Source organism: Elgaria multicarinata, chromosome 7, assembly GCF_023053635.1.
Source record: "Elgaria multicarinata webbii isolate HBS135686 ecotype San Diego chromosome 7, rElgMul1.1.pri, whole genome shotgun sequence".
Taxonomy (NCBI): Eukaryota; Metazoa; Chordata; class Lepidosauria; order Squamata; family Anguidae; genus Elgaria; species Elgaria multicarinata.
Window position 1 is genome coordinate 79,483,573 of NC_086177.1, and position 19,712 is coordinate 79,503,284.

The following is a 19,712-nucleotide window of genomic DNA, read 5'->3' on the forward strand; positions in this document are numbered from 1 at the left end:
GATAAACACGGCCAGTTCCTTAAACCTTTCCTTGTGGGGCTGGCTTTCCATATTGCTGACCATGTCTGTTGCCTTCCTCTGAACCCATTTTAATTTGTCTATATCTTTCTTAAAGTGCCACACCCAGAACTGGACACAGATGAGGTCTGATTAGTGTAAAACAAAGGGAAGCTATTACCTTCTTGTAATTTTTATGCTGTTAATACAACCTAAAATTAGGTTGTATTAGCCTTTCCCCGCCCCCAGCCGCATCACACTGCCAACTCATTGTTTTGTACTTTCATATTGTGTAATGTACAGTGCCAGAGTGGAAATGCTCCATACATCCAAGATCCTCATGATAATCCATGCTACACAGTATGGTGATAGCATGAGGACAGCACTTGACAGTTCTCTGAAGCAGTATCCATGTGATAAACTCTAGGCTAGATCAAGCACTTTGGACTTCATTAAACTCAGCAATAGCACTTAGGGGTTAACCAGTGAAATTTGTTAAAGCTGTAAGAACAGCTTACAATTACTGCCAGGTATGAGAAAGCCCTTGGACCCTGGAGAGATTGTTTGTATAATGTAATCTTCTTTTGATAAGGTAGGGGCAGTAAACTCATGTTACCAACAATAAAGCATCCAGCGTAACATACACAGGAGAAAATCTTATTTCCTGGGATGTCAATTGCAGGAAACTGATGGACGGTGAAAGAGATAAAGTTACTTTTTGGGGGGTCTATTTCACAAATATGATGAACATATGAGTGTATCGCTGTAAGAAGCAGTGAGAAGCTTTTTATTCTGGTGAACTGAGTCCCTCTACTGGCCAAAGGTTAACATCTGTGCATCTGCTAACAGTAAGGAGGCTGTCTATATGTGCTCAAAGCCCTGTGGTGGCTGCGAATTTGCGCCGTGCCAGTTAGATGATGCAGTGCAGCCACCACTGGGCTTTCCCATGAAGTTGGGTGGTAAAAAAAGTTGGGAACTTACCCCAACTTTTTCAGAACTGGCTGTTCTGCCATCTGACCTTGCTCCATGGCCGATCCAGGCTGATGGCGACCAGCGATTGGTCACCAGAAGCCAGGAAGAGTATGGGTGGTGGCTCCAATACCCAGATGATCATTGGAAAACCTGCGTTCCCTCCTTGGCATGGGGATTACCTGACGCCACCCCAGGTAAGCAAAACCATGGGGTTTTAGGGGGAACGCGACGCCATCTTGGCACCATGAACCCAGCTCCCTATATAGTCCATCTCATTTTAACTCAAAGTAAAGGAGCACATATATGTTCTTTTTCGGAACACAAGGTTATCCCTTCTATTATACACACACACACACTTTGCAGACCTCTTCCTCTCACTGTTTGAAAGCTAATTTCTTTAATATTTTACACTCGTCAAATACCTTCATTATTTTTAAAGGCAACAATCAATACAGCGCCTTGACAAGGCTACTCCCATCCATTATGTTGGAACATAATGGACATGTTGGGAATAGCCATAGTTTTAGGCTGACTCTTAAGAAAACCACATTGATAGAGATGTGGTTTTTACAGGCTAAATATTAATCGTTCAGTGTATGGAGCTTGTAAGTTTCTGAAAGGCATCAAATTAATGTGGAATGGCAAAAGAATATTCACGATCATTTTCCAGCAAAAATCTTTATTACCACAGTACATTTCAAAACAATATTCACTTTACAAAGTATATCTGCTTCATATTAGCATTTTTCATACAAGAGCCCAGAATTCCTCTATTTGGCCTGGTGTGCTAAGGAATCATTCTGACACTTTTGAAAAAAGTAAAATCCTTAAGGCTGTTTAAATATAAGAAACATCTACAGGCAGCTTGCATCATGTTGTCCCTTTACATTGGTGCTAGAGACCTTCCCTCAAAAACTATGCACTGCTATGTCAGCACAGTGATGCACAGGACTGAATCATAAGACCCATTGTTAAGCCTGCTCCAGGAATGCATGCCCAACTGAAATTAATCACAATTTGAGGATTGGGCTAAGAACAATTTGCCCCCACAATGGCTATGAACCCATATAATTCAAAAGAAAATGAAACTGGGGAGGAAATCTTATTGGTTACATTTAGTTTGACAGTTATCATTTTGGGGGAGAAAATGGTGCCTGCATGGTTATGGCTGTACTAGATGAACTAACGTAATGCATGATCTAACAGGGAAAGCAGAGAATTAGTAAATAATGGTATGAAACATCTTGGAACGTTACATTTATGGTACATCTCCAGTGTTGTGAACAGGTCACGCGTACATTAGGACATCGTCAGATGAATCAGAATGCAAAGCCCCATGTGACAAAGATAGGCGATAGGAGGCTTGCATGCTATATTGAAAGCTCAGTGGCCAACAATTCAGTGATGCAAGTTCAAGCTCATATGCACTTGGGGCGCGATCCTCTCCAGATAGTTGCCAGACTCTGAAATCAGAGGCTGTAACTATCCAATGCAGGGCGGCTGGAGCATGGAGGGAATCCTCTCCTCCATGCTCCAGCCACCCTGCATTTTTGTCTGGACAGATTATTTCACCCACATAGGCACAGCGTTGGGGAGGGAAGTGGTCTGGAAACCTGATAGAAAGCTGTGTTAAGCAGCATCCACAGTCTCCTCCCCACCCCAGGCCCGGGACAACCCTCTTTTCATCCTCTCTGTACTCCGTTTCCAAGTGCAGAGACAAGGTCAGCACAATGAGAGTCACACCATCTACAATGGGGCGGGAGAGAGCAGTTTCTGGGCTCCGAGGTTGGAGGCCTGGTTCTAACCTTGGTTCCCAGAAACCAAAAATCCTATGTCCCTTTAGACAGTGTCTAGTGGTCATAGGATTGCTCCCTCCATGTACAATTTAAGTCAATATTTCTGGATGTCACAAGGCTCACTCACTGAACATCCAATTCTTTAAATATATCTTAAGAAATTCTGCTGTCACTTACTTTTCTAGGAAAGGTGAACAAATACTTGGTCCCTCCTCTTTCACCTGTCAAGTCTTTTTCAAAATTAGAAATAAATTCCTCAGAAGAAGACTTTAAAAAGTCCTAGTAAAGAATTTTCAGTTTAAAACCCATTCTGTGTCTACTTAAATGTTGAGAATATTTATTCAATGAGTTGTGACCAAATGTTTTTACATTGCTTTAATAATTTAGTATTAATAACAGTCTATTGATTTTATTTTTGTACTTGAATCTAGGTAATTCCCCCTCCCCCAATTCATCACCCCTTCTAAAAGTTACTGTGAGGGTGGAAAGAAAAGGGACAGTTCTCTGAACAACTGTGACATGATCAAATCAAAGTTGTTACGCCAATTTCAATTTAAGAGATTTAATTAAACACTTTACTTCACCATTGCCTTTAGAATGCTTAACTTTGGCTGGACCATGCCGTCAACTCTGTAATTACATCCTTTTTCAAAGAGGATATCTGACAGGCCAGCGTGGATATGGTTTATGTGAAATACTATAGGCGCACCACCAGGTGGAAAATATGAAAAACCAAAGTTGGAAAATGTAGAATCGGAACCTTTCCATCATAATGCTAATGGGAAAGCATTTGTAGGCAAGACTTGGCAGCAGGTGGCACTCACTGATTCTCTCCCAGAGGTTCTCTCCCAGATATTTTGTAAAGGTTTCCCTCACTCCCACCATCCAGGGAGAATCATTGGCATAGGAGGAATTATGCACCTCTCCCACATACGAAGCGAAGATGTGATGCTCAAAAACAGTTTTCCAAATGTTCATTTGCCATTTGCACAAGACAAAAGAAATGACCAGAAACATTTGGGGGTGGGGGGTGGGGGAAACAATTGAAATATTAGGCTTTGAAATGTCAGGATTCAGCATCAACCCTGTCTGCCACACTACTCAAATCCAAAAAGTGTGCTCCACATAAAAAGTTTTATTAAAAACAAAAACAGACCAGCTGATAGGAATAGTCAATCGCAGGGTCAGTGAAATTTAACCATTAATTTGTTGCATCATCCCTTTCAAGAGGAATGACCTGGATCTCTTTGGCTATCCGCTCTGCTATTACTTGGTTATTTGCCGCAATTATTCTTCTGGACATCAAATCAAATGGCCCTCCTAGAAAAAAAAAAGACATACACAAAGCAGTACAATTAGTTTATAGCCTTAAATATAAAGGGGAAGAAGAAGGACCGAGGGGACAGGAGCAGGCCGAGGAAACATCGGGGCCTGCTCCTGTTGGACTCTTCCCCTACCCCCACAGGGCAAACTGCCATCTTGGCCCTGTGGGGAAGAAGAAAGACCGAGGGGACAGGAGCAGGCCAAGGAAACATCGGGGCCTGCCCCTGTTGGACTCTTCCCCCACCCCCACAGGGCAAACTGCCATCTTGGTCCTGTGGTGAAGAAGAAGGACCGAAGGGACAGGAGCAGGCCGAGGAAACATCGGGGCCTGCTCCAGTTGGACTCCCCTCCTTCAGGAGCAGGACAATCCCATCAGCCCTTTCCCCAGTCCACTTAATATCTCTCTCTCTTTACCTCTTCCCCCCTGAACTCCTTTTCCTTGTGTGTCATGTCTTTATTAGACTGTAAGCCTGAGGGCAGGGACTGTCTTTTTTGCTAAGTGTAAGCCGCTCCGAGAGCCTTTTTTGGCTGAGGAGCGGGGTATAAATATGATAAATAAATAAATAAATCTGCCCTAATAGTATGAAGTAAATCAAAGTAGGATAGAACCCAACTGTGTCCCTCTAATCATGGGAAGATAGGGAGGGAGTTGCACTAGCGGGAAGGAGCAAAGCAGAAGCGAAAGGGGCTGCATGCTCTCTCTTGGTAAAGCTGGATTCTCTGGAATTCTAGCTCACCGTTGCAACTGAATGCATTTTTTACAAAAGCACTTATGACAAATTGAGGTAAAAGCCATATTAATCACATTTAGAATACTGTGTACAGTTCTGGTCACCACACCCAAAAAAGATATTGTAGACCTGGAAAAAGTGCAGAAAAGGGCAAGGAAAATGATCAAGAGACTGGAGCATCTTCCCTATGAAGGAAGGCTAAATCTTGTCGATTTTTCCTGTATAATATTGCCAGGATTCGATCATTTTTGTCTGTCTCTTCTGCCAAGACGCTTGTTCATGCACTGGTTATTTCACGGTTGGACTACTGCAACCTTCTTCTCTCTGGCCTTCCTTCTTCTCACATCAGCCCGTTGGTTTCTGTTCACCACTCTGCCGCAAAGATCATCTTCTTAGCACGCCGCTCCGACCATGTTACTCCGCTTCTGAAATCTCTTCATTGGCTTCCAATTCACTTCAGAATCCAATATAAACTTCTCCTGTTAACCTTCAAAGCTTTTCACGGTCTAGCTCCTTCCTATCTCTCCTCTCTCATCTCACACTATTGCCCCGCTCGTGCTCTTCGCTCCTCTGATGCCATGTTTCTCGCCTGCCCAAAGGCCTCTACTTCCCTTGCTCGGCTTCGTCCATTTTCGTCTGCTGCCCCTTACGCCTGGAACGCTCTTCCAGAACATTTGAGAACTACAAGTTCAACCACAGCTTTTAAAGCTCAACTAAAAACTTTTCTTTTTCCTAAAGCTTTTAAAACTTGATGTTGTGCAGACTTCTACTGTTACTTTCTACTGTTAGTTTTTCCCTACCCTGTGCCTGCTTACCCTTCCCTGTACCTGTTGGCATTCTCTTCCCCTCCTTATTGTTTTACTATGATTTTATTAGATTGTAAGCCTATGCGGCAGAGTCTTGCTATTTACTGTTTTACTCTGTACAGCACCATGTACATTGATGGTGCTATATAAATAAATAATAATAATAATAATAATAACAGCTGGGATTCATTAGCTTGGAAAAAAGAGGCTAAGAGGAGACCTGATTATGCATGGTGTAGAGAATGTGGAGAGGGAGACATTTTTCTCCTTCTCCCATAAATACTAGAACCCGGGATCATCCCATGAAGCAGATAGGTGGGAGATTCAGGACAGATAAAAGGAAGTACTTCTTCACACAGCACATAGTCAAACTATGGAATTCACTGCCACAAAATGTGGTGATGGCCACCAATTCGGATGGTTTAAAAGGGGGCTGGATAAATCCCTGAAAAAGAAGGCTATCAATGGCTACCAGTCTTGATGGCTACATGCTACCTCCAGTATCAGAGGCAGTAAACCTATATAAACCAGTTGCTAGGGAACATGGGTGTGAGGGTGCTGTTGCACCATGTCCTTGGTGGGTCCTTGGTCGACAGCTGGTTGGCCACTGTGTGAATGGAATGATGGACCAGATGGACGCTTAGCTGTTCTTATGTTCCTATGTGTGTCTTTTGGGACAAAAAGTGGATGTAATCCAGTAGAAATTAGTGGGTGTAATTTAGCATAAATCAGATGCGCTAATGCTATTATCCTATTGAATGGACACAATTAAATGCGTAACATTCTCTAGATTGTGCTCTTTACATTTAGCTAGTTGGCAATTGTTAACTGCACACAAATAATACACTTCCTTCAATTAAGAAAACAAAAAGAAACTGGTCAGGTTATGTTTCTGACGTATTTTACCGGAGACATCTAGCAGCACTCCGCCTGCTTCAGTAACAATAATTCCAGCTCCCGCCATATCCCAACAATGAATTCCCATCTCATAATAGGCATCTGCTCCTCCTGTTGCCACCAGACACATATTTACGGCTGCCGTCCCGACTGCTCTAATCCTAAAACAGATAATATAGATTAATGCCGTGAGAATTAAAACCCACAGTCTTACATTGAGATATTTACAGCAATCACCAGTCATCTGTAATGCAAAAGCACAGATGCAAAGTTTCTGGCTGTTCAGTCCTTTTGACTTCTTTGGGCTCTAAATGCAATAGTCTGGTTTGAACTAAACACAAAGTGTTGGAGTTGTGAGACTCAGGTTCAAATCCCCTCTTGGCAATGAAGCTCACTGGGTGACTTTGGGCCAGTCACTGACTCTCAGTATAGTATACTTAGTAGTATACAATTGGCAACCAGTAACAAGCAGGCGAGAATCAGTGTTATATGGTCGGACCTTCTGGGCAGCATAGACAATGAATATTGCTTTTTGGCCTTCTGGCTAAGATCAAGTGACCTTTGAACAACATGCCCTTGTGGAATTTATGGCTGGGACATGCAACTCAGAACATCCAGTTAGCCTCACATCTCCCACAATCCTACCTTCTCTGCTGCCACCTCTTCCTAATTCTTAGCCCTCATTTCTTGGTTCAGTACTACCTTCCATTTCTGGAGTAAGGGGGAACACAGGGGTAGGACTACTGTAAAAGTTCTTTCCACTGTGGACACCTTTTCTTATCGGAGTAAGTTTTTGTCTTCTGTTCCGACTGTATGGGACAAGATGCAGTCAGTCCTTCAGCCAATATGCTAGACAGGGAGCTCCTCTTTTTGGCTCTTGGGTCAGATGGAAAGGAGAAACAAAGCTTTCCTATAGTTTCTGGAAAAGTTGTGCTCATGTGCCAAATCTTACAATTTTGTTGTGCTTATGTGCCAAATCTTACAAGAAAAAGGCAAATAAAATAGAAACAAAGAAGATGCCATACCCATGAATAGGAATGCTGAGGAGTCTTTGCATGTTGGAAAGAATAGTTTTTATAACTTCTGGATCGCGGCTGGATCCCAGTTCTGACACCAAGAGTGCTTTTGTAATATCTGCAAAAAAGGGGGAAAATATCAAAAATAAATCAAGCCTACCTACTGTATTCATATTCATTTGGTCTGTGTTGTTCAAAGCCAATGTTTACGACAGGTGCTAACAGAATGTATTGCCCAAAGCACAGCATTATTTTGCAAGGAGGTGTTGAGTCGTGGCCATCCTTGCTCACAGATTTATCTGGATTTACATAGAGTTCTTTGGCAAACCTTTGACTTGTAACAGATCTAAAGCAGAGTACAAGGTTGATTTAACTGGTTCTGACCAAGGGCCAACACTATCTCATCAGTTTAATTGTGCTCCACAAGGCTCCATTGTCTCCTGCCCTGAATATTGTGCCTGGGTGCCTACCAACATACATTAGATGGGTAATGAAGCTACTGTGGAAGGACTTGCCACATTTTGTTGATATGAATGATCTATTTGCCAGGATTATGCTCTGGAAAGCCTGTTATGTTTGCAGTAGAAGGCAGCTGTACTCTGCATTCCTTGTCACAAACCCTTCTCCCCTCCATGGATCATTTTCATTTTTTTAAAAAAAATGTTTAGTAATAAGGCAAACAAGCATTTAACTGAATAAACCTAGAGGTAGCATTAAAAATAAATAAAAAGAAAATGCAGACAGCCTGTCTGAAACCTGGTAAAAATATGTTAGACAGACTACTGAGTCAGCATTCAATTTGCTGGTTAGTGTATTTGTCAAATGCAGTGCAGAGGCAAGAGGACACCAAGCAAAAAACCAGGACAAGCCATGCCTTAACATACATCTGTATGAACCCTTTGAAGTTCAACAACTGCATGGCAATTGTTCAGTGGGAACAAGAATTCTTCTAGCCACACACTTCTCTGGCTGAAAGCACCCCAGGTGAAATAACTATTCGAATACCATTTGATGTTTCAGATTAAAATACATTTGGGTGCTTCCATCCCTCAATCCATCACTTCCTCCCCCAATTTTGTAAAAGTTATACTGCTGTATAAATACAGCAGAGGTCTGTGAGAGATTGGTGAAAGAGCACATGGAGAGGAAGCTGGCCCAGGAAGAGAGCCCAGAGCAGGAAAGACTGTGGTGGGTCAGCAAGTCTAGGAAGAGAAGAGAGTCTGATGAGTTAAAGTCAAGGGAGGCTAAGTCAAGAGACAGGCAGAGCTAGTGGACAGAAGAGTTTAAAAGGGGAGAGTGTCACTCAAGGAAGGGAAGAGTCTGAGGTGGAAGTGGATGAGGGAAGGTGAGCAAGTGAGAAAGCAGAGTGAGAATTGGAAGCTAAGTCAGAGCTAGAAAGAGAAGACGCCCAAGGCTGGGTCTTGGCACTAGCGAGAGAGGGATGCAGAGACTAGCCTGGCCTGTATGGGCATATAAAGGTGAAGGGGAGACTTTGCTTCCAGGCTAGGAGTACGAAAATGGGGCAGAAAATGGCCCAGAGACTATGGAAGCAGAGAAACTCTAAACTGTAAAGGCCAGGACCTAGCTAATGGGATAATGCAGGGGCGGGCAACTTATGGCCCTCCAGATGTTATTGGATTGCAACTCCCATCAGCCCTAGCAGCACAGTCAATGGTGAGGGAACATGGGAGTTGCAGTCCAACAACATCTGAAGGGCCACACACTGCCTACTCTTGGGATAACAGGTGAAGTAAACACTACATCTGATACTGTAACCTAGAGAAATAAAGCTGATAAATTATATTTCTCAAGTTGTTTGTGGAAGAGATTATGGAACCCTATGATGTGGAGTTGCCTCAAGTGAGCTCTGAGGTTACCAAAGCCTTACCACGTTGTTGCGATACTTGGAGTTTTTGTCCATTACAAAATGCTCCTTTTCCTTTCATGCCGGTATACATTTTGTCTTCTACACAGCTATACACAATTCCAAATTCCATCTGCCACCAAGAAAATGCAACATTTTGTTTAAAAACACGCATACACACACAAGAGTTTACATTCTGTAATAGGATGCAAAGGAAGCATTTCTGAATCTTAAAATGAAAACAAGAAGTTACCTTTTTCTTCACAACAAAGCCAATTGAAATTGCCACAAAGGGAAACCTTGAGAATAAAAGAGAGAAGAATATTGCACATGTAAGCTCAGAGGCAAGTTAACCTAGTTGGAAAAGTCAGAACTTGTTCAACTGTAATTAAAAAAATAGGATTTGGAGAAAAATTTAACCGTCCACTCCTGTCTTAACCAAGATCAAGCTAGAACACAAAAACTATCATGTTTATACAACAACACAGCTCAAATACCATACCTCTGATTCCAGAGAAACTGGATATTAAAATATCTCCCCACCCCCTCACTCCAGTATATGTAGGGGCTAAGAGACAGATTGTAAAAATGTACCTGTGTACAAAGTTAGTAGTTCCATCAATAGGGTCAATAATCCAAGTGGGATTATCCGTCAAGTTACTTCCTGCACCAGCTGCAACAGATTCTTCTCCAATAAAGCTAGGGAAAATATAGATCATTTTTAAAGTGTGCATTTACACCTGATATACGTAGATTTTAAAACATCACCACAAATTCCAAAACCATCACTCATCCAGCAAACCATTTCTGGAGCATTCTAATTTCCTTGAACCAAATTAAATTTATTCAGTGGAAATGTATAAATATAAGGATAGTGCCAGATCAGATTAAAAACGCTATTAGTCCAGCATCCTGAACTGGGCAGGATGTTGTCCTGGCAGACCACAGAGGCCTGCAAGAAGCTTCTCAAAAGCCCACAAGAAGGACATGAATGCAATAACATCCTGCATGGATGACCCTTAGCAACTGATATTCAGTTGATATTCAACATGGGATTTCTATACAGAAACCAAAGTAAATAGCCATCTTCCATTAATTTCAAAGCCATCTAAGCAAGTGGCCATCACCAGAGTGAATTCCACAAGTGGGACTGAATTCTACAAGATAATTTCACATTGTGTAAAGGAGTACTTTCTACTATAAGTCTATTATATATAGAACCTTGTACCTCCAGACATTCTGCAATGACCCAAAACAAGCAATAACTTTGCTTGTCTACAATCAAGTTCTCAAGTAAGCAATCTGCTCTGAAAAAGATGAGAACTTAAATTTCAACACCTTAACAACTATCTTTACTAAATAAGGATGCTTTTAGACAGAGAGCTCCTAGCATTACTGATTAGAAGACATTTCTTTTCCTTAAAAAAAAAAAGGAAGAAGCAGTTGGAAAACATGGGAAGCTTACGAGTCAAAGATGATGTTGCCTAGACCCTTTTTAAAATTCTGTGAACGAGTCAGGGTGATGACACTACAAAAGCCTTGGCTGGAAGCACTCTTAGACCGCTGCACTGGAGAGGTTGATCATGCAATGGTATGACCACCACATATAACACAGGAGAACTTGGAAAATTACAGAGAGTTCGTTCTGCCCACACTGTTATTTGACATTTGGTATCCTCACCTCATCATGTCAGGAGTCTATAAAGGCTTCTTCAAACTTACTATGAGTCCTAAAACTGGGATATATCAGTTAGATTTATCTTGCACATCACCACAAGCAGTGGTCAAAGGGGACTATAAGACAACTGGCTAGATTTGCCAGTGGGTCAGATGTTAAGGCCTGACCTCTTTGGTCAGAGGAACACAGGATGTGCTATCACAGGATATAAATTGGAATGGGCCATGAAAGGTGCCAAGTCCAACTGTCTGTCTTACCAAACTCTGCAGCTTGCCTCTTGGTAGTGTTATTCTTCAGAAAGAAATCACAAAGTATGGAGGGCTAGAGTAGCCACCTCTTCTCTTCAAGCAAGGAGAGGAAGGCTTCCCTACCTAGGAGAGGTTTAGGGTTGTCATCCTCACCCATGGAGGTCTGGTAATGTGGGAGAATGTTTGTGTGTGTGGGAGAGACACTAAACTGGTTTGTATGATTAAACAGCGCGCTGTGGTTTTATCTAAAGATTGTCCCAGGCGGTTTGAAGAGGCTGAGGCCCTGTATTATTTTCAAATGGAAGTGACATCTTATACCACATAATTGTGGGAATTATAAAGTCAGCCCAATTAAGTCTTCAGGGAGCATACAGCAGACCGCATTTGCCACTGATGAAGACCTTGTGTTGAAATGCATTTGGCCTTTTTACTTCATGTTGTGCCTGATAGATATTTATTCTTGTGCAATATGAGGTTGCACTTTTAAAGCAATACTATTGTTAACCTTTATTTTATTTTTGTACATTAAACATTATTGTTCCATTGTATATATATATATATCCTTAACTTTTTGTTTGGTATTATGGGGTTGTAACTTCACCCTGTCCCAGCAGTGAGTGCGTGGGTAGCTCTCTGCTGCCCACTCAATGCCTCATGCAGCCCTAAGGCTGTACAAGTTGCCCAACCCTGGCCTCAACCTTCCAAGTTGTGTTATTCCCCCTTCTTCCATCTCAACCTAACTGGAACTGGAATGTGATAACAGAAATTATGCAGGCCAAATGCAGCTTTAAAACATATACAGAAACCAACTTTATTAAATAGGCAGGCTTCTCCTGTATTTCATGTTGAGCCATTAAGTCCCAAAAATGAGTGACTTGAATTTCAGGCACATCTCCCCTCTTGCCACTGATAATAAAACTTAACTTCTAAAATATGCTGTACCTGTGAGATGGATATTTTTCTTTTAGAGAAGAAATAAGCATATTTTCCACTTTTTGATCAGTTACTGTCACTAGATCTGCTGGAGAGCTTTTAATCATGATATCTATCTCCTTCGTCAGTGCCTCTCGGACTACCTGTAAAGAAAATTATGTACATGAGTTGTCTCTGGTGTTTTTGAAGAACATGAGTTAATTAAGCTTATAAGTGAGATAAACCAGACGTATCAGTTTAAAGCAGATTTTAAATAGATTTGATTTCATGTTTGCTCTGGAAATCCCTAATCTCTTCATACTATGTAGGCATTAGATAGAAGTACAAGTTTCTTCAACACATATTTTTTCACAATGAAGAATAATATACTTATGTAGATCTAAATATGTTATACCTACCTCTCCAGCTCTTTTTGCTAAAGTCACTGCAAAGTCCATGCATTCTTGCCAAGGATCAGCCATCTTTATCTAGGTAAAAAGGCAGATTTCACAATTTATGCATGTTAAAAAATCATACAATACAGCAGTGATGCTGTGATAAAAAAAATTATGTGACATTTACTAAATAGCTTTCAGCTTATTAGTCTCCATATTCTTGACTTCAAAGTGTTAGTTATTTTAATTTTGCTGTGGTTTTATACATGTTGAGGTGACAGGCAAATGAAAGTTAGTATTCCCCTCCTGGTACCTTGCCTTGCTGTGGCTTTGATGACAAGAAACATTAGGATTTTAATATATATTCATTTTCAAGGGTAAAATCTCACATATACTTACTTGGGAGTAAATTCCACTGACTGTGGTTGTGTAATGGAACATATAGAAAGACAGAAGGGAAAAAATCCAGAAAAACACATGTGTAAAGGAGCTGATCTTAATCCCACAAAGAATCCAGAAGCAGAAGCCTTGATAATGTGGCAAGTTAAAAGTCCCACGTAGAAAAGCCCTTAGACCCGGGGAGTGCCATTGCCAATCAGAATAGACGATACTGAGCTATGTCGACAAATAATCTGACTTTGTATAAAGCAAGCCTCATGTGGCGCAGAGCGGTAAAGCAGCAGTTTCTGCAACTGAAACTCTCCCCACGGCCTGAGTTCAATCCCAGCGGAAGCTGGTTTCAGGCAGCCGGCTTGGGTCGACTCAGCTTTCCATCCTCCCGAGGTCGGTAAAATGAGTACCCAGCTAGCTGGGGGAAAGGTAATAACGGCCGGGGAAGGCAACGGCAAACCACCCCACTATAAGGCCTGCCAAGAAAGCGTCAGCGAAAGCTGGCGTCCCTCCAAGAGTCAGTAATGACTCAGTGCTTGCACAAGAGGTTCCTTTCCTTTCCTTTCCTTGTATAAAGCAGCTCCTATGTACTTATGAGAAAACATGATAAACATACTGGGTAGTATGTCTAGTTAAGATTAGGGTGTAATTTATGAAAACACAAGTTTTCCGGACAGAAGAGGATTTTTCAATACCGTAACCAGCTAAAAATACTAATTTACTCGACCACCCTGAACTAAAGTTTTGAACTGAACCTCCACTATATAATTAGTGGTTCATTCCTATTCCACAACCTTTTTGAAGTGACCACCATTTGCAAGAAAAGGTGGATAATTTCGACTGCTGGGAAACAAGGGATCCATTTGCTGTGGGAGCAGTTACTAAAAGTAGCAAGTCAAATTGGGACGCCGCTTATTTTAATAATAAGGGAGTGAAAGAGATGAAATTACTATTAGCAAAATATATAACAAAGCATAATAAAGAAGATCTCAGAGTACAGCACAAGAGTTAAGATAAACTGAAAGAGATCTTTTGTTTTTCCTGCAAGGAACTAAAAGAAGAATACACCAAAACTTCTAAAAAGTTAATACTGTCCAATACTAAGGGCTGAAATACATTCACTAGGATCCTAAGCTCCCGTAAGCACAACTCTACACATGAGACGCTCCTGCTGTTGGAAGTGGCTGAGGCAATTTTCTTCAATTCCTGGTTCCTCCTGAAGCTCCGGAGGCTTGTGAGACCTTCCAGAACAGCACGGGAGGTGGCTTTGGCACTGCAGGAGGAAGAGGGAATCAGTGAAACCAATCTCCACTGAATCTGAGTCCCTTCTGTGAAGGGAAGGGGCCTCTCTGCTTACAGAAGGGCAACTGAGTCAGGATTTATCCTAGGAATCTGGGATACTGCTCCTGCTTTTCTCGTAGAAAATAAATATTATCGGGCTGGATGTCTGCACATACAAGCCTCACTGGTAAAATGAAGGTGATATTATTTATTTATTGATTGATTGCATTTTTATACCGCCCAATAGCCGATGCTCTCTGGGTGGTTTACAAAAATTAAAATGATACATAGCTGCTTCTTGGTCTCCTTGATGTAATGCTAGCTTCTATATTCTGTTATCAGCTAACTGTTTTGCAATGGTCTCGCTTAGTTGAAAAACAGTGAGCACAACTCGTCTGAATTCTAGTTCATAGGAGAAACAAATGATTAGGATGGCAGCTCAAATAAGGAGCTTGTTTTATTCTTTCCAAAGAATGACAAAGGTTAACTGCTGTGCTGTCAGATTCTACTGAGGTCCATAAACCTCTTCATGGTGGAGGAAATTGCTTCTCTTCAATCCAGTGCAAGCCATCATTTTGTAACATTGGACTACACAGTGATTGCATCATTTCCTGTTATGCTGTCAACCTACATGACAGGCATATGCAGAGCAAATAAGCCCTGCTGCATAATTGAGGCAAAAGGCATGCATGCCCTGACACTGATGCCTAAAATTGGCACTGACTTGTAGTGAAAGCTTGCAGTGAAAGTTGTATATAAAGATAAGCAACTGATAAAAAAAACCCACTGATCGCTTATTATATATGACAGATTGTAGGCTTCTTGACTATGGGATCTGACTGTTTTACTATATCACATTGTAAAGCACTTGTGCATTGATGGCACTGTATGCATTTACGTATAAGTGAATAAAAATGGATATGAACAATGATTACTTTCCCCATTCAGAAGCAAAATATTTTCCAGATCTTTCAAATATCCAGATAATCAGTTTATAATGCTAAAAATTGCAGCTTATACCATCTGTCGAGACCTTCAGAGGGAGAGAAAGTAGCAGTCCTTCTATTAGGTTTAGATCCAATTCCATTACCTGCTGCACTTTGCAACTAAAAACCAAGTGCCTAATTTGGTTTTTTTGCTCCCTTCTAACTAATTTCCCTTCCTTTTGTAATGGGTCTTTTAAATCAAGGGTGGGTGGGCAGAAGGTAGCTCTCTAGGTGTTATGGATTTCAACTCCCAGAAGCCCTTGAAAGCACGGCCAAGGGTCAAGAATGCTGGGAGTTGAAATCCAAAATGCCTGGCAGTCTACTTTCTTCCTGCCCATTTTAGACAGTAACCCTGCGGGCAGGGAGTGTTTTACTTTTTATCCCTGTAAAGGACTCTGAGATCCTTTCTGATTGAAGAGCAGGATAATTATATATATATATATATATATATATATATATATTTGAATGAATAAATAAATAAATCTGTTGGTGGTGGCCCAGCAAGTCAGTGGGCTGAATGGTTAATTTTCTTAGCACTCAAATACCCAAATGTTGCTTCTGGCTGGGCATGTCCATAGCAATAGTGAGTGCTGTGTGCGGAACATAATGATGAGGATCATAATCTCCATCACCACCACCAAATGATTATTTTTTAAAAAATCTATAGAGACTTAGGCCATAGCTAGACCTAAGGTTTATCCCTGGATCGTCCAGGGGTCAAACCTGTTCATCTAGGTGACGCACAGGGGAACCAGTGCTCAGGCAGGGGCGAACCCTGGATGATCCCAGGATAAACCTTAGGTCTAGCTGTGGGCTCAGTATTCCTCTAGAGTGGGGAAGTATTTTTGCAACTTTTGGTAAAGGCTATGCTGTCTCTGTACATCAGCCTCCCAAAACCTCGCGCTGTTCAGCTGTTTTGGACATCCACTCCCATCAGCAGGGCCAGTGGGAAGGGATGCTAGAAGATGTAGTTCAAAACATCGGGAGGGCACCAGGCTGGGGAAAGCCTGCTGCACAGCAATACGCCCAAGCTTTAAAATCTACGTCTTCTCATTCGTTTTATGCTATATAAAAATGCTACGTACTAGTGAAGTGTCGCAAAACAGGGACCCCCGTTCTATTCCTGGGGGTTTTCCGTGCTGAATGGGAATGTCCAGGAAGGGTTTCGATCGGCTGCTTCTAAGCAACGAGGATCTTTCTATGTAAGGACCTGCCCCAGGCTTCATTTCAGCCACGGTTCAGCCCTACAGGGATAATAAGGACGACCCCCTGCGCGTGTGCAGAGTGCATTGTCACCCGAGCGTTGCCAGCCAAGGGGACCGCAGAAATAGCTGGAAGGGATAAGAGCCAGCTAGACCTGATCTGCAAAAGGGCAGGCAGGCAGGAGCAGCCCCGCCAAGGCCACGGGCTTACCGTTAGGAAGTCGAGTCGCTGCCGCTTCTTCTACTGCTGGCAAAGCCGGGTCGTGAGCCTGGTACGTGACGACATCAACGGGACTCACTGCGCAGGCGCCAGCGTGCCTGAAAATTGCCCTCTGCATAGCAAGGCTTGTTCCGTTACTGCGTCTCGGGGGAGGAGAGGCGTCGATGACCAAAAAGCCGCCTCGCGCGACACACGCCCGGTGCAGCTGATTGGCTCTCGCGCGTTCCGCTGTTTCCCGGGGAGGGGGGGGGAGAGAGGCCAGATTGCGCACAGAGCTCGACTTTAGTCGCTGCCAGGGGAGGGGTTTTCTCTAGGCGCGTTTGGAAAACAGCCAAGAGCAGGGACAGGCGGAAGGTAAACTGGGATTCTGTATGCGTAATTTGCAAAATCATCCCCTTATTCATTGCTGCTTGTATTTACTGGGTTATTTCTGTAAACGCGGCACGGTGAGTGCTAAATTAGCCCCCACACTAAGTAGAGGTGTACGAAATTATGCATGGTATGGAGAATGTGGATAGGGAGACATTTTTCTGCCTCTCTCAAAATGCTAGAATCCGGGGTCATCCCATGAATCTGATTGGTGGGAGAGCCAGGACAAATAAAAGGAAGTACTTCATCACACAGTGCATAGTTACATTATGGAACTCACTACCACAAGATGTAGTGATGGCCACCAATTTGTTTGGCTTTAAAAGGGGGTTGGATAAATACCTGGAGGCGAAGGCTATCAATGGCTACTAGCCCTGATGGTTGTGTGCTAACTCCAGTACTCGAGGTAGTAAGCCTGTGTGCACCAGTTGCTGCGGAAGATGGGTGGGAGGGTGCAGTTGCACCATGTCCTGCCTTGTTGGTCCCTGGCCAATGGCAGGTTGGCCACTGTGCGAACAGAGTGCTGGACTAGGTAGACCCTTGGTCTGATCAGCATGGCACTTATGTTCTTACTTGAGATCCATTATTGCCTGGCAAATTATATCTACATCTATATAGATATACCATGGGAGGCTGGTGGCTGCAATTTTGGTGGGGCTATGAATCCATTATGCTTTTCAGACAGAACTCTAAAGGTGCTATCCACAGTGCTGAATCTAGTTTGGGCTACAGATCAGCACCTTGGCCAGCTCCTTTAGAATTCTGGCTGCCCTCAGAAACCATGTAGGTTTAAATGGAGGCAGTCCTTGAGTTGGGCCCTGAGGCTGTAGGATTTCTAGGTTACAATCAAACAAACACTTTGAATTTGACTCAGAAACAAATTGCCAACCAGTGCAGTCAAGCCAGGACTGGATTTTATATGTTCACATCACCTAATCCCAGTCCTGGCCAATGAATTCTCCATTGTCAAAGGCAGTCCAACATACAATGAAGTGCAGTAACCTAACGTAGAGGTTACCAGAGCATAGAGCACTGATTCTAGGCTACCCCCATCCAGATAACTTTGCAATTGGGCTACCAGGTGAAGATAGAAGGTACTGCGACACAAAGGCCACTTGAGCTTCCAATGACTGATGAATCCAGGAGTCCACCAAGCTGCTGACCTGCTCTTTCAGAATTTACCATTAACATTAGCCATAACCCATTCAAATTAGGTTCTATTGAGTACAGGGATAGTTTCAGGTTACATCCCACACCCTTTCTGGAGCAGGGCCCAATTCTGAAGTACAGACAGGGCAATGAGGATAATTGGGGGTCTGGGAACAAATCCCTACGAGGAGAGACTAAATGAACTGGCCACGTTTAGCCTTGAGAAGAGAAGGCTGAGGGAAGACATGATAGTACTCTTCAAATACTTGAAAGGTTGTCACACAGAGGAAGGCCAGGATCTGTTCTCGATCCTCCCAGAGTGCAGGACATGGAATAATGGGCTCAAGTTACAGGAAGCCAGATTCCAGCTGAACATCAGAAAAAACTTCCTGTTAGAGCAGTATGACAATGGAACCAATTACATAGGAAGGTCATGGGCTCTCCTACACTAGAGGCATTCAAGAGGCATCTGGACAGCCATCTGTCAGATATGATTTAATGTTGATTCCTGTAGATTGAACTCAATGGCCTTATAGGCCCCAATTATTCTATGATATTTCCCACAGCCACATCCCCAAGGAGAGCCCAAAACATTAGGCAGCTGTATTGATCTAGATCAACAGATTAGTTCTAGCAGTTTCATCTCCATCAGAAGCAGGGCTTTCATAAAGCTAACAGGTATGAATTCAAGACCAAGGCACCTCAAAAAGCTTTGCTTTATCAGAAACAATGTACTGTTCCTGGGGAAATTCATTTCCTCTTAGCTACTGTGAAAATTGCTGCTAAACTCAGAGGGATGCAGAAGACTGATCTTCTTACTTAGAGTAGACCCATTGAAATGAATAGGACTTAAGTTAGATTGATATTGAATAAAAAAACAGGGTCTGCAGCCTCCTCCCACTTTCCATTTTAAGACTAATCATATTTATTAGCAATATTTCCATGCCACTTCACATTTACACAAGTCCTGAAGCAGTTTACAAAGGAATACAATAAACACAAAGCAATAAATAGCACCATATTAGAGACTAATTCATGGCCCAGGGAAAGCCAAAGTAAGAGGGATTTGATCAATTTTTTGTTGGGGGATAGATTGCCCCAGGTTTCTGAAAAAGTGGCCTGCTTTGCTTTCAGAGCAGCAATTCTAAGGAGGAAATTATGTGACAAGTTGAACTGTCTTGATGAGTAATCTTTTACAGTTAGGATTTATTATTGTTTTAAACTAATGTATATCTTGCTCTTGATTTTTTTTTAATGTGTTTTGTTTATTGTAATGGCTTTTGCGACACAAATAAACTATTTACTTAATATTTATTAGCAGTATTTCTATGACATTTGCACAAGTCCTGAAGCAGTTTACAAAAGAATACAATAAACACAAAGCAATAAATGGCACCACATTAGAGACTGATTCATGGCCCGGGGAAAGCCAAAGTAAGAGGGATATATTTTGAATCAATACGTAAAATGTGCCAGTATC

General features: G+C 42.2%; 1 protein-coding gene across 2 annotated transcripts; it reads right to left on the reverse strand.

The window, feature by feature from the left end:
• Positions 1-1,628: 1,628 nt before the first annotated feature.
• On the reverse strand, positions 1,629-16,767 carry IMPA1 (inositol monophosphatase 1). 2 transcript variants are annotated; one of them, XM_063130891.1, is made up of 9 exons: positions 16,706-16,767; positions 12,656-12,728; positions 12,271-12,400; positions 9,997-10,101; positions 9,656-9,701; positions 9,427-9,535; positions 7,548-7,656; positions 6,532-6,683; positions 1,629-4,085 (listed from the first exon to the last, which is right to left on the reverse strand). In XM_063130891.1, the coding sequence occupies exons 2-9, from the start codon at positions 12,720-12,722 to the stop codon at positions 3,967-3,969; spliced, it is 837 nt and encodes a 278-aa protein (XP_062986961.1). In that variant the 5' UTR covers positions 12,723-12,728; positions 16,706-16,767; the 3' UTR covers positions 1,629-3,966. The 2 variants fall into 2 exon arrangements, with proteins under 2 accessions (XP_062986961.1, XP_062986960.1); XM_063130890.1 differs by lacking the exon at positions 16,706-16,767 and adding an exon at positions 15,242-15,305.
• Positions 16,768-19,712: the final 2,945 nt, after the last annotated feature.